At 55.0% G+C, this 13,656-nt stretch overlaps 1 protein-coding gene across 8 annotated transcripts in view; it reads right to left on the bottom strand.

Annotated features, from left to right (window-relative positions):
- GLYR1 (glyoxylate reductase 1 homolog) overlaps positions 1–13,656 on the bottom strand; it is a 28,284-nt gene that overhangs the window by 10,538 nt on the left and 4,090 nt on the right. For 5 of the 8 annotated variants that reach the window (XM_075564310.1, XM_075564315.1, XM_075564311.1 and 2 more), the window contains exons 4-7: positions 4,622–4,760; positions 4,009–4,248; positions 1,249–1,335; positions 306–362 (exon numbers count right to left, since the gene is read on the bottom strand). In XM_075564310.1, the coding sequence (XP_075420425.1) occupies positions 306–362; positions 1,249–1,335; positions 4,009–4,248; positions 4,622–4,760 (523 nt within the window). Of the gene's footprint in view, positions 1–305; positions 363–1,236; positions 1,336–4,008; positions 4,249–4,621; positions 4,761–13,656 lie in introns of all 8 variants that reach the window. The other 3 variants (XM_075564314.1, XM_075564316.1, XM_075564317.1) reach the window with 3 other exon arrangements.

The raw sequence follows: 13,656 nt of genomic DNA, 5'->3' as shown, positions 1-13,656 counted from the left end.
ACATACTGGTGACTCAAATTTATACTGAGCACCTCACTGTCCACAGCTTGGCCCATTTCCCAAGCCACATGCCCTGGTTACAGAGCAAATCATCATAAAAGTGGGCTGAGCATCCAGATCTAGCCACCCCAAAGCCCAAAGCGCCCTGTGGCCCCCAGCAGAGCTCCCCCCCCCCCCCCGGTTCCTCATTTTCCCGCGGCCACACCTTTCTTCTGGGGAGAAGTTGGTGGTTTTGAGCTGCCGCCCTGTGTGCTACCAGACTCCCTCCTCAGACCTCTCTCAGGCCCCGCCCCAGCCCTGCTCACCTTCTCCGTCTGGCTGAGCAGGAAGTGATGGAAATGAGGGTCTGCGTCTCTCACAGGCTGAAACCAGAAAGTGGTCATGTGAAACAAGCAAGCTCTCATGAAAGGTCGCTCCTGCCTGCCTGTCACTGGAGACTCCCTCTCATTTGTGGCCATCTGGAACTGCTGCCCCACTGGCTGGACCCCCCCACACACTGCCTCTGTCCCAGAGGAAGCCCTGCTTTGTGTGAGTCACACCAACCACCATGTGAGGGGAGGACCGGGACACTTGCCGGCACGGTTTCCGCTCCGTGCACCCTGTAGACACAGTGAGACCAATTCTGGGAGGCTCCCCAAGTTTCAGGGTCTACCTCTCTGGGGTCCCAGAACCCGAGTGGCCCACCTTATGGTCTAGACCACTGGTTCTCAACCTCCCTAATGCTGTGACCTTTTAATACAGTTCTCATGTTGTGGTGACATTCCAACCATGACATTATTTTCATTGCTACTTTATAACTGTAATTTTGCTACTGTTATGTATCGGGCAATCCCTGTGAAAGGTTTGTTTGACCCCCAAAGGGGTCATGACCCACAGGTTGAGAACCACGGGTAGACAGAAGTGCTTTCCCATCATGCCCTGCAACAGGATGAAAGGGCAGCAGCCCCTCTGGTAAGGAAGACACAGGCAGAGAGAAGAGCCCAAAAGCACTCAGTGGGGGAAAATTCCGCAGCAGGACCCCTCTGTTATCAAGCTCCGCCAGTTGTTCTCCTTCAGAACAAAGCTGTGCATCACGTAACTGCTGAGTGGGTGCCCCCAGGGTCTGGGATCAGTGATGTCAAACCCAACAGCGATCACCCTGGCCCTAACACTCAGAAAGGCTTTCCTGAGGGAAAGGCAGGGCCTCATGCAGAGAGGGAGGAGGCTGCTCTGAGGGCCGGCATGAGAGGGCATTACCTCACTCATTACCTCACTGGCAGTCGGCTGCCACTTAAATGCAGCCATCGGTCCAGCCATTATGCCTTTCACGGTACTAGACTCGGGCACGGTGAGATCCTGCAGGAAGGAGATTCAGAGTTATGACGCTGTGGCCACCCCCACCCCTAAAACATGTCAGGGAACACCCGATGGCTGCCCAGTAACAGAAGGTGAGGGCATGCCGCCTTCCAGCACACCTCATCCTCAGGGAGTGCCTCCTGCCCCGCACTCTGCAATGTCCCCAAAGAGGGCAGAGAAAATCCCTGCAGCTCAAGAAACAAATCTGGCTGCGGGAAGCGTGGGCATTGGTGGGCACCTGAGTCACCCTCGTGGACTCCTGGTTGCCCTCCCCCACACAAATAATCAACCACTGTCTTCCCAAAGGTCTCGAGGCCCCCATGTTCCCAGGCTCTGCCGGCTCAGCTCACTTGTGCCCCTCACTCTGGCACCTCTAGGACTTTTCTTCCTAGGATCCACTTGGGGCGCTCTCCTGCTCCAGGACCCTGCTATTTAAACGTCACTGCATTAGAACGGAAGGTGTCCTTGTGGCACGGTAGTTACTTGTGGGATAGCCGAGGCTGTTGCGAGTGGGGTCATCTGCATGACAGTTGCATGATATCAGAATGGGCTGCTGCTTCTAAGACTAGCCACTCCCTGGGGGCCGCTAAGGCTGTCTGCTCCCATAACCATGGAATTCCTGTGTAGGTGGGGTCACTGAGAGAGGGCTGCGGTGGACACAAGTAACTCTCTGGGTTACGGAGCGGCCTTAGCCCAGCTCTTTGCAGGTGACTCTCTTTTAAGGGTCCTGCCCAAGGCAGAGCCAGGACCCCATCCACTGCAGGAGGAGCACACACAGAGTTTGCTCAAAACTTTGCCCGAGGCCACAGGGTAGGTGGACCAGACACCTCGTGACTGTGACCCTGGGATCTGCAGGTCTCAGGAGAAGTTTGATGAAAGCCAGTGTGTTGCTAGCTTTGTCCACTCAAGGGGCATGCCCGGCACACAGCAGACATCAAAGTCCACTGCAGAGGCAGACAGGAGGCACTCAGTCGGTGCTAGTAGAAGAGCCGCCCTGTGAGGTTTCTGAGGCTGGAAATCTCGCCGGAAGCAGACTGCTGCCTCCTTCTCTAGCAGCATGGGTGCTGGGTTTGAACCACCAACCAAGTCCTTCACTACTGCACCAGCAGGGCTCCCTGTGAACTCAAGAGTCCCAGAAAGAACAGCGGCCCATGGCAAGGCTGCGCGGGAGGGTGTTCTGCGATGACTTAGGGGGGTGTTTCATCTCTGTGCTGTCCGGGAGCACTCACTAGCAAGACATCACCATGGAGACCTCAAAGGCAACAGGTGTGACAGAAGAGCCAGTGTTTAACTGCACGGGATTAAAATTCACCTTAGCAGGCATGGTCCCATGGGGCCAGCTGGCAGGAAGCCCAGTCCTGCTTTTGGCCCTGCTTAGATCTCTGACGGGGTGCTCTGTGTCCAGAGCTACAAAAGGAAGAGCCCAGAGGGAGGAGCACTGGCTTTCCTGCCCACATGCGGCCAACCAGGGCCAGCCTACACCTAACTGCCCCTCACATCCATCAGCCCTCCCCTGTGCCTCCTCATGAGGCTAGCTCCTGGGGACCTGTCTGCTGACCAACCTGTGTAACCTTCCCGCTTCCGAGTTCAGCCCCCAGGAGAGCCTTCTCTGGCCCCCAGGCAATGTCTAGCCTGCAGGGATGGTTTTTTTTTTAAGCCATATTGTGTTTTTCAAAATTCGAACTGGCTTCTAACATTTAAAATTGGATGATTTCACAAGATCTGTATTTCTAGCTTCTCCCAAGAAAAAACAGACAATCTGCCAACGTTGGCTGGAACCCTGTAGACAGCACCCCAACATCCCCAGGCTGCCAGCGTTGTGCCTGTGCCTCCGCCCCACCCCCACCCCGAGGCTTCTGGAACCTCAGGCGACCCTCCTGCTGCTCATGAGCTTCGTCTCCAGGGCTGATATCACCTAGCCTCTTTTGAGTATCTAGACATCACTTCAAATTCCTCCTGTCCACACACAGGCACACTTACTGGTCCGCTCTCCATGTAAGCCACCCAGCTTGGTTCTGAGAGTGTCCTGGGCTTGCTATCACCTTTACAATCCTCATTCTGGGCCTGCCTCCTGAGCTTGTGCCCCAGGTGGCCCTCACACGCTCCTCTCAATGCACGGCCTTCTCATTGGATGGCTCTTCTGCGCCTCTCTGGGGTGCTCTACAGCACCAACCAGGAAACAGGCGCTGCTCTTAGCCCACCTGGACAACCCTTCAGATGGACAGTCACACAGCTGGAAGGCCTCCAGTCCCTGCCACCAGTCACCCCGTTTAGATCTTCCACTCTCCTTAGTACTGGAGGGCATGTGAGCTGGCAGGCGATTCTGACCCACTGCGACCCTATGGGACAGAGCAGCACTGCCTTTCCGGAAGCAGATTGCCTCAACTTTTTCCTATGGAGTGGCCGATGGGTTCACATGCTGATTTGTGGTAGGTAGCAGGCCAGTGCACCACTAGGGTGCTCTCCTTGTCCTGAAGGCACTCACCTTGACCATGACCACAGGTGAGCTGTCTCCCCCCGCCCCCACAGCCCTTCCTGGAGCACAGGGCTGGCTGGAGTCTGTGATGGTTTAGGGCCCGTGCTCCTGCTGCCTGAGGTCTGTGGGGTTCTGGGCCGCACTGCATCCAGTGAGCAAGGGCCCCCAAACGGAGGCTGAGGTGGACTGAGACCCACCTTCTCATCCTTGGGGGGGCGGCCCCGCTTACGGGGACTCTGCTCGTGGGCTCTCTTCAGGGGGGACCTGGAGCCTCTCTCGGAGGAGCCCGAAGACACCCTCTTCTTGCTGTCCCCTGCGCCCTTCTTCACCTTCCCCTCTGCCAGCTTCCGCTTCTCGTCCCCAGCGCCCGCCCGGCTCCTCTCCTCGCTGCTGGAATTCCGCCGGTTCTTGTCGTCAGCAGAGGCATGGGAGGACGCCTGTGGGTGCAGTGAGATGTTGATGACCCCATCAGCCCCATGGACGAGGCGGGCCTGTTACGGATACCTCACTACAGTCTGGGGGAACAGGGCTGCTCTCAGCTTACTGATCTTTGGGGAAGATTTGAGGAAAACCAGGCCACTTGCCCATGCTACCAGGAAGTGGCACACAGTGCCTTCCCAAGGCCACTCCTACTCTCTGTGCTGTCCTGGGCTGCTCTCCCGAAAGTGAGTCACAAGAGTGGCCTCACCAGCCAACCCAATAGAACCTAGGTCCCACAGTGGTGGAGTTGTGCTTTCTGCTCGGCATTTCATAGGGCCCATGGCCTTCCAATCCTGAAGACCCTGGCCTGGAGCAGGCAGGGCCCCTCACCTGGTCTTTCCCCTTGGCCCTTCGAAGGAACTCCTCCACAGCGTCCACGGCCTGCTGGAAGCGCTTGCCCTTGTTGATCTTGACCATCTCCTCCTTGTGTGCGTGGTAGGGCTTGAGCTGCTCCACTTTGATCCAGGCACTGAGACGAGAGACAGGGGCTGGCCGCACTGCACTGGCCCCAACCACCCCACACCTGGGAACCAGCAAGGCAGACCACGAGCACAGCACAGAGCAGATACCGCCCCCCAGTAAAACCATTTAGATGGAGCCTACCCAGTGCCTACCCATTCACAGCCTTCAGGGCATGACCACCCGCACCCTGCCATCTGTTCAGAGGAGAGAGGGGGCGGCAGCATAAAGCGAGACCCAGGGACAGAACGAGGACTGAAGGCCTGCAGCACCGTCTCCCTCTGCTCTCTATGATATGCGCAGCCACCACGCCTCAGTGTGCTTGTACCGATTACATCCCTGGTGACTGAGCCAGAGTCTGTAACCCCAGCCGTAGCCTGAGGGTTGCGATCACCGACAGGGCCACACAGACAAGCGTCTGCACCCTGGGCATTTACCGCCCAACCCTTCTGGGTCTGCAGGCGGCTAGCTCCAGGACCTCTAGTCGACCATCCTAGCCAGGCCCACACTGTTGAATGCAACTGGTTTCGGGGCTTCTCTCCTGGTGGTCAGCTCAAAAGGCCCAGGGCTGAGGCTTGGCTTCCCCTGCACTGCTCACAGGATGGATGGTGTCAACCTAGAAAAGCGAGAGGCTCTCTTCTCCTGAGAGTCCACAGCAAGTCTCTGCACACTGACCGTGCTGATGAGCTGCCTCCTCTGGGAGCTGCGCTGGAGGGTGAGGCCGGGTCTGCAGGAACACAGTAGCCCAGGCCCTCAGCCTTGGAGTGTGAGATGGAGCGCCAGGACCCAGCAGGCTGTCTACCCTAGTCAGCAAGATGCTGCCACCCTGGGAGCTCAGCAGGCATCCTCTCTAACACTTCAGGGTCTGGGGTGGTGAAGAGCCAGGGACTCACTCACGGAGGAGAACCGAATTCAATGTCCATCCTTCCGCCTGGCCAAGTGGGCCAGCAAAGTTGGAGGTACTCCGGAGACCAGCGCTCAGTGCAGAGGCTGTGAGGGCATGAGTCCCCGTGAGAAGGCGGGAGATAGGACTGAAGACTTCCAGACTCCCTCACTGGCCCGATCCAGCCTGTGCCTCCACACCCTGTGTCCATGTGCCCACACTAACCCATGGTTCAGAACAGGTGGGAGGGAGGACACCAGGGAGGCTTGGAGTTTTGTCCTAGTGTTCTAAGTGGTCTTTAGACAGAACCACGTGGGAAAAGCCCCACCCTCCCTCAAAGCTGAACCCTTGGGCCCTCCTGTGCCGTTTCCCTCGGTGCTGCTTTCGGTGACTGGAGGGACCAACACTACAAACACAACCTTAGGGAGAAACCTGACAAGACACGTTCATTTCCTTAGCACCTAGAGAGAGCTAACGAGCTGAAAACAGCCATGTCCCAACAGCACAGCACAAGAACGCTGGGCCATCTGGGTCAGCAGAGGAGAAAGTGCTTTCTCTGAGCAGCGGTGCTACAAACCTGTCTTAGCCTCCCAATGCAGCGCTCTGAGGCACAGCTGCCTGGGTGGACTCAGGGCTAGGGCGCAGAAAGCAACCCTCAATCTCAGGACCAGTTTCAGGGGACATCTAGGTCAACTGGCACCACACAGTCCACAAACACAATGTTCTACCTCCTACTCTGGGCACTCAATGCGCAACCACTGGTCTTTCTCGGTCTAGACGCAGTGGTTCTCAAACTGTGGATTCCAACCCTTGGGGGGGTGGTGGTGTCGAATGAACTTTTCACAGAGGTCACCCAATTTATAACAACAATTTATAGCAACAAAAATAACTTTACGGTTGGGGGTCACCACATATGAGGAACTAGGAAGGTGGAGTAGAGGTAAAAGAGTGGCGCCAATCAAAGATGCAGAGAGATAATTAGGCCTAAGGGCCAATGGACCAGGCGACCCCTAGCCTCTGGGACCTGAGGGAAGAAGACCTACATAGTGGCTGGCCACCACAGCTGACAGTTCTGGATGGGATCACAGGGGGCGGTCCTGCGGTCCTGGGTGGGAAGGGGAAATGTGGAACAAAACTCAAAATCATGAAAAAGAGACAGGCTTTATAGCCAGAGAGAGACTGGTGGAGCCCTGAGACTATGGCTTTGCGCCATCCTGTAGGCTGGAACCGAGTTCACCCCCTGGCTTACCCTCAAACAAAACAAATAGGACAGGAACCGCGGGCAGAGGGGCTGCCGAGCAGAGGCAAGGGCTGCTCAAAAAGCCCCACTTTGGATGGTCTAAGCCAGGCGCCCTCAAACTACAGCACGCGGGCCACATGCAGCCCGCCGAGGACATTGATCTGGCCCGCTGGGTGTTTTTCTACTTCAAAATAAGATATGTACAGTGTGCACAGGAATTTGTTCATAGTTTTTTTTTTTTAAAAAAAAACCATAGTCCGGCCCTCCAGTGGGTCTGAGGAACAGTGAACTGGCCTTGTTTAAAAAGTTTGAGGACCCCTGGTCTAAGGGCTTCCTGGCTGCTTTGTAAAGACTGGAGTCTGTGGCCACGTGTGATCTCCCTCCTGGATGCCAGGCTACAGTAGCTGCTCCTGCCCAGTAGACCCCCACTCACCTGGCCTGGCTGCAGCAAGCGGCCTTGATGTGAGCCACTGGGAGGTGAAATAAAGGCGCGTGGTCAGGGGCAGTGGAAACGGAGAGCCAGGTCGCAGAGGGCATCTTGGAGGTAACCTGGCAGACTCGGAACATTGCACAGCTCACTGTGATCCTTGCAGAAACCAGGAATAGGCACACCTGTGCCTGGATCAGGCACCCAATCTTGCTGGGCCGACACCCCTGACTGAGCAGGCCGACCATGGGGGACCAGGACAAAGGGAGCCACTTTATTTCTTAGCCATAAACATGCAGAAACCCACTGTTACCATGTGGATTCCAACTCCCAGTCACTTAAAGGACAGAGTAGAACTGCCCTGCCTGGACCACCGACCTCCAGCTTAGCAGCTGCGCTTCACCCTCCAGAGCACGGTTACCTTTATCAGCAAGGAGGCTTTGCTCTCTAATGCAGACCATGCTGCCTGCCCATACGGCCCCTGGGCTGGGCCAGGCTTGCTCCTCTCCAGGTGGGAGCTGCTACCTGGCTGCTGGTAGAACTGTCTGTCACCTGTCAATGGCAGCACACTCAGTCTGGCATCTCGATCCACCTATGGCTAGTGTATACGCCAACAACCCTGAAACCACCACCCCTGGGCCACTCACAACACCCGCAGTCCCAAACCCAACTGCATTTCTGATCTGTTTACCCTGCAGAGAAAATCCTGTCAACCATCACACTGCAGATGCCTGGGAACCTCCTCGCTGTCCTCCCAAGGAGCTGACTCCAAGCTGGCACAGAGCAGTTCTCTCCGGGGGAAGAAATGCCTTGTGAGTTGGGGGTGGGGGGAAGGAAAAGACCAGTGCAACAAGCAAGGACGAGCTGTGACAGCAAGATTTGTGTCCCTATCTGGATAGTTTAGGGCAGCGGTTCGCAGCATGTGGGTTGTGACCCCTTTGGGGGGTGGGTCACAAGGGTCACCCAATTCATAACAGTAGCAAAATTATAGTTATGAAGTAGCCGCGAAAATAACTTTATGGTTGGGGGGTTACCACAACATGAGGAATTGTATTTAAGGGTCGCCGCATTCGGAAGGCTGAGAACCACTGGTGTAAGCAGTATTTGGTAACTAAGTTTTGTGCTTGCGTCCCTGGGAAAAAGACTGAGGATCATTCAGGGTTAGACAAAGTGCCAAGTCCAACTTACTCAGAACCAAAGGCATCAAGTTGGGGAGAAAAAGCAAAACAACACTGTCCCCAAAGTTCTCAGTTTCAAACAGCGAGAATCCTACAGGCACCAACACACACACTGGCAGGGCTGGCAGGGCAGGTAGAGCTAGACACTCGATACCAAGAGGTGGTTGCTTTCCAGGGAGCACACACTACTGCCGACTCCTTTCTGACTCATGCCACCCTCTAGGACACAGAACTGTCCTGACGGTTTCTGAGACTGCAAACCTCTGCGGGAGTACACAGCTCCACCTAGCTCCCCAGGAGCCGCTGGTGGTGGATTTGAACTGCCAACCTTGTGGTTAGCAGCCCAATGCTTAACCCACACCACCACTATACCCCTAGCGCTAGCAGAGGCTTTCCAGAGCACTGCTCGTACCGCCCACACGGCCAGCCATGCCTCTAGGTACCAGTTCCCTGCTGTGACACCTGCCACTGGAGCTAACTCATCAGCCTAGAGGGAAGTTGCTAGAAGGGCAGGAGTTGGAGAAGGCACAGGTCCCCATTCTCTCTGGACTAGCCATTTTCCTGCCCTGGCACAGGGACACGGTTGTCCCCGACAGCCCTTACTATGCACTGGGCTCAACTCCGCAGCCATTACCCGGCTGCCGGTGTAGGGTATCAGGAAAGTAGGTCAGGCAGGTGCCAGGTTTCAAGAGGTGGTGTGGACAGGAAATGAGATGGATCTTAGGGGGAGGAGGGCTGGGGGTGGGCAGCACCTCACAGGATCCTGAGCTGCTGCGCCCTCATTGTTCACTGCCATCTCTGATGTTACACAGCTGGAAGGTGATCAGCCGGAAGCCTGGGTACCTCCCCACTAAAATCCCTAAACCAGCGGTTCTCAACCTTTAAAAAAAAAATCATTTTATTGGGGGCTCGTACAACTTTTACCACAACCCATGCACACATCCATTGTGTCAAGCGCGTTTGTACATTTGTTGCCCTCATCATTCTCAAAACATCTGCTTTCTGTTCTCAACCTTCCTCATGCCGCGACCCTTTCATACAGTTCCTCATGTTGTGGTGACCCCCAACCATAACATTATTTTCGTTTCTACTTCATCACTGTCGTTTTGCTTCTGTTATGAATCGAGCGACCCCTGTGAAAGGGTTGTTCAACCCCCACAGGGGTCTCGACCCACAGGTTGAGAACCGCTGCCCTAGACCCTTGGCCTCTCAGTTCAAAATAAGAACCAGGCAGCCATACCACCCTTGCCTTGAAAGGGCTGTTAGCTATGGCGCCTTGCAGTCCTGGTTCCTCACCGCAGGGCAGGCCAGTGACCTGGACGTTCTCACCTCTGTAGTCCTATGAAAACAGGTCTGAAGGGGGCTGTGGGCAGCCTAAGCCCTTCCCACCTCGCCAGTTCCTCTCTTTCTCAGGCTGGAGTGTCAACACCAGCACAGCTTGTCAGCGGGCTTGGGAGGGGCAGGGAGACAGGCAGGGCTGTTCTCTCGGACACAGCCACGTCTGCCTGGTCTTAGGAGCTACCTTTCTGAGGCTTCAGGAAGAACCGTGGTGGAGCAGCGTGGTGGTTTTAAGGCTGATCGCTGACCAGTCCTGGCACCCTCGGGGCTGTGGGCAGTGTATGCTTCTAGGTCCTACCTATCTCCCCAGTCCAGGGTCCAGCAACGGACTGAGCCCCACCCCAGGAGGTGCCTGCCAGAAGTGACAGCCAACAGTGGAGGCGGGGTTTAGGCCAGCCTCTTCTGTTGCCCACGGAAACTAGTTCTCATCCCTAAAAAAGCCCACTAGGTGGCTCTGGGGGCTTCACAGATCTGTCCAACGCAGGGCAGAGGAGCTGGAGTCAAAATTTGAGCACGTCGCCAAGCCAGCCAGCACCGACCTTCTGCAGGCCCCCGGCTGTCTGCAAGACCTGAGATCACTGTCCACAGCCTCGGCTTTCCTACGGCTTCACAACCTCACAGCCCCTTTGGGAGCATGGTGGCTGCTAGGCCCGCCATGTCACATCCCTGGAAAGTGTGTCTTGTTATCTGGTCAGAGGCACTTGCCAGGCTGATCAGCTCTGAGATGCTGCTTCCCTTCTCCCCGCTTGTATGAGCGACCCCACTATACCCTCGCCTCACACTGGCTGCACACCTGTCAGCACACCAGGTCACCATCTCCACGATTGATCCCCTAGTATGTGGACGGGGAGAGAGGGGTGAGGATAGGTGAACCTATCTGTCCAAATCACTAGGTTGGAAGCAAACTAAGAGCTCACCCGCCAAGGCCCCCTGATGGTACTGCAGACTGTGTATAACAGCAGATGAAATTCCCAAAAATATACATGGAGGGCTTCAACAAGTTCGTGGGAAAATGGAATTTCTTAGCTGTAACCAAACACCTCAAGGGAATGAGCTGCTGGGCCTGGGTTTTGAGGACCCCAAGGTCATCGGCATAATACAGCACACACAGACAGTACTGTCCGTCCCCCACTTTGCTGACTAGTGACAGGGGTCTTAAAAGTGTGTGAACAACTACTGCTCTCTCTCCCTGTCCTAAACAAGTGGGAGTGAGAAAACCAGAGACTCAAGGCAACAAGGCCAAAGGACTCGCGCCTCATATGAGCCTGTCTCCAAGGCCCGTCATGAGCCCAGAGAACTGGATGATGCCCAGCAACCAGGACCTGCTGCTTTGAAAGGGATCGCAGCAGGAAGTCCTGAAAAGACTCAAACCCATCAAAAGACCATCACTTAGCAAAGTGATCCGAGAGTGATGTTTCCCACAGTGGCTGACACCACTGCCCTCCAGGGGGCACTGCAAAGATCCAGGATCCTAATGGGGTTGCAAAAGCAGCTATCTAGGCTTTATCCCAGACGATGGGCTGCAGGACCAACGTGTCTCTTTGCCAGGGGACATGGGGCAGTAGGTCAAATAAATTTGGGAAGCTATGCCCTTTTGGACTGACAAGAGAACAGATCTCTCTTGGAAGAAGTACAGGCAGAATGCTCCTTAGAAGCTAGGATGGTGGTGAGTCTTTGTCTCACATAAGCTGGACGTGTTTTCAGGAGAGACCAGTCCCATTTGGAGCAGTGGAGGGCAGCAGAAAAGAGGAAGGCATGCGGCAAGATCGAATGCCCCAGTGCAGGGACACGGGGCTCACACATACTGTGAGGGTGGCGCAGCACCGGCTGAGTCAGGACGCGATGGAACGTTAACAACAAGCTGCCTTAGACTGTTACCCTTTAGGCAGGAACACAGCGACCCCATGGCTCAACTTTCAGTGAGACGGCCTAACACCAGGATGCACACACTCCTCAGACCAACCGACTGAGAGAGATGGCAAGAGTATCAACTGCCCAGGGCGAAGGCTCCGGAGGCGGGGAGGGGCAGGACATGAGGACTAAGGGGCCGGCACAGGGAGGAAGTGGGAAGAGTTCAGTTACATTGTGGGACTGCAGTCAATGTCACTGAACAACATGTGCGTGAATAGTTGACTAAAAAACCCATTTGCTCTACGAAACTTTCACCTAAGCCACAACAAAAGGTCAAAAAGGGACTTGTGACAACTTGCCGCCACACTTCTCCCCGAGAACTGGCTTCCCTTCCCGGGGAGACCCTCACCTTCCACAGCCCACCTCATTTAGCACTCCCCAGAGTACACTTCAAAACCAAACCAAACCTGAAGGCTGGTGGCAACCTTGTGCAGAGCACGTCCATTGGGGTCATTTCCCCAACTCTCTGTGCTCCCTTCATGGCCTCCTTTGGCCTGTCTCACAGTGTTTCCCAATCTGCCTTGTTAGCACACACATCACAGACCACCCAAACCAAAGCCATCCCACTGAGGGAATTCTCACGCATTGTGACAGACTGGAACTGCCCCATTGGGTTTCCAAGGCTGGAACCTTTATGGGAGCTCACAGGCTCATTGTTCTCCATTGGAGCAGCTAGAGGGTTTGAACTAGTGACCCACGGTTAGTAACCAAGTCTCCTTAGTCATCTGCAGTCTAACATCACATCTCAATGCTGAGGAGTCAAAATGCTCATGACTCACTGTATTGCCAGGGACTGGGCCTGAACCCGCAATGTCCCCGTGGTCTGCCTGTTTCCTTTCTCAGAGTCAGTTGCTTACCGGCAAACAGATAACATGCTAATGACAGGGTGCCTTCCTTTGTTTTTTTAATGTAGGACTTTTTTCCAAGGGAACGTGAAAGGCTGAAAGACACTTATCTAGCAGATGCCCCACACCTACTATGCTCTTGAGCCCCCAAAGAGCCTGTCAGTTAGAAAGCTTGTCACTGTCCTGTCCCTGCCCGCCGACCCCATCAGGCAGCAGGTGTGTGTGTGCCTGTGAGTTCGTCCTTCATCCCAGGCTTCGCCTGGTGAGGTGCAGAAGTTCGTGCTCCTCCAATGTTCTGTGCCCTATGTCAGCTACGTGAGCAAGAAAAAGAAGCTAACTGAGGGAGATGAGCTGCACAGCGGTGACAAGCAAGGGCTCAAACCTGGAAACACCATGAGGTGGTGCAGGACTGGGCAGTGCTGCTTTCTGTTGTATCTGGATTGGAAAAGACTCCACAGCACCTACCACTACCACCACCACCACCACCACCACCACCACCACCACCACCACCACCACCACCACCACCACGCCAACTCTCTCTTACAGTTTCCTCCTCTAACCTTCTGCTTTGATCTTCAATGGCTTTAACCATCTCTAATCTGATTCCATGCCCCCTTTCCCAAGCCCCCATTGTCGTTTCAGACCAGGGGAATCCTTCATTTAGCCAACCCAGTTTGGGCAACCGTCTTGCCTCTTGCTCTCCACCAGTTTCTCTCTCCTGGAATCTTTTCATGGTTCCTGCCCAGAGGACAGAGGAAGGAACCCGAGGAAATGGAGCACGTGGGCCACCGTTTCCAAGAACAACTGCCTCCTTTGCCACAAGATCAGAAGAACTGGAGGGTGCCCACCATTAGTGAGCATTTTGATCTAAGATTCCGTAGATGGATCCTGATCAAAAGAGGGAATATGCAGAACAGAGTTAAAAATTCCCATGGATCCTAGACTTTCTGGATCCACAGAGGTTGCATGAGTCCCCCAGATGATTGCCTTAAGATGACCTTTAAACTATTGAAGTCTTCTCAAACTTTAGTTTATCTTCACTGGGAGAGAATGCCTGCCTTGGGCTCTATTAAGATCTAGGCAG

The sequence above is a fragment of the Tenrec ecaudatus genome, chromosome 12, assembly GCF_050624435.1.
Source record: "Tenrec ecaudatus isolate mTenEca1 chromosome 12, mTenEca1.hap1, whole genome shotgun sequence".
NCBI lineage: Eukaryota > Metazoa > Chordata > Mammalia > Afrosoricida > Tenrecidae > Tenrec > Tenrec ecaudatus.
Note: the sequence above shows the minus strand (reverse complement) of the source record. Positions and strands in the feature narration are given on the sequence as shown.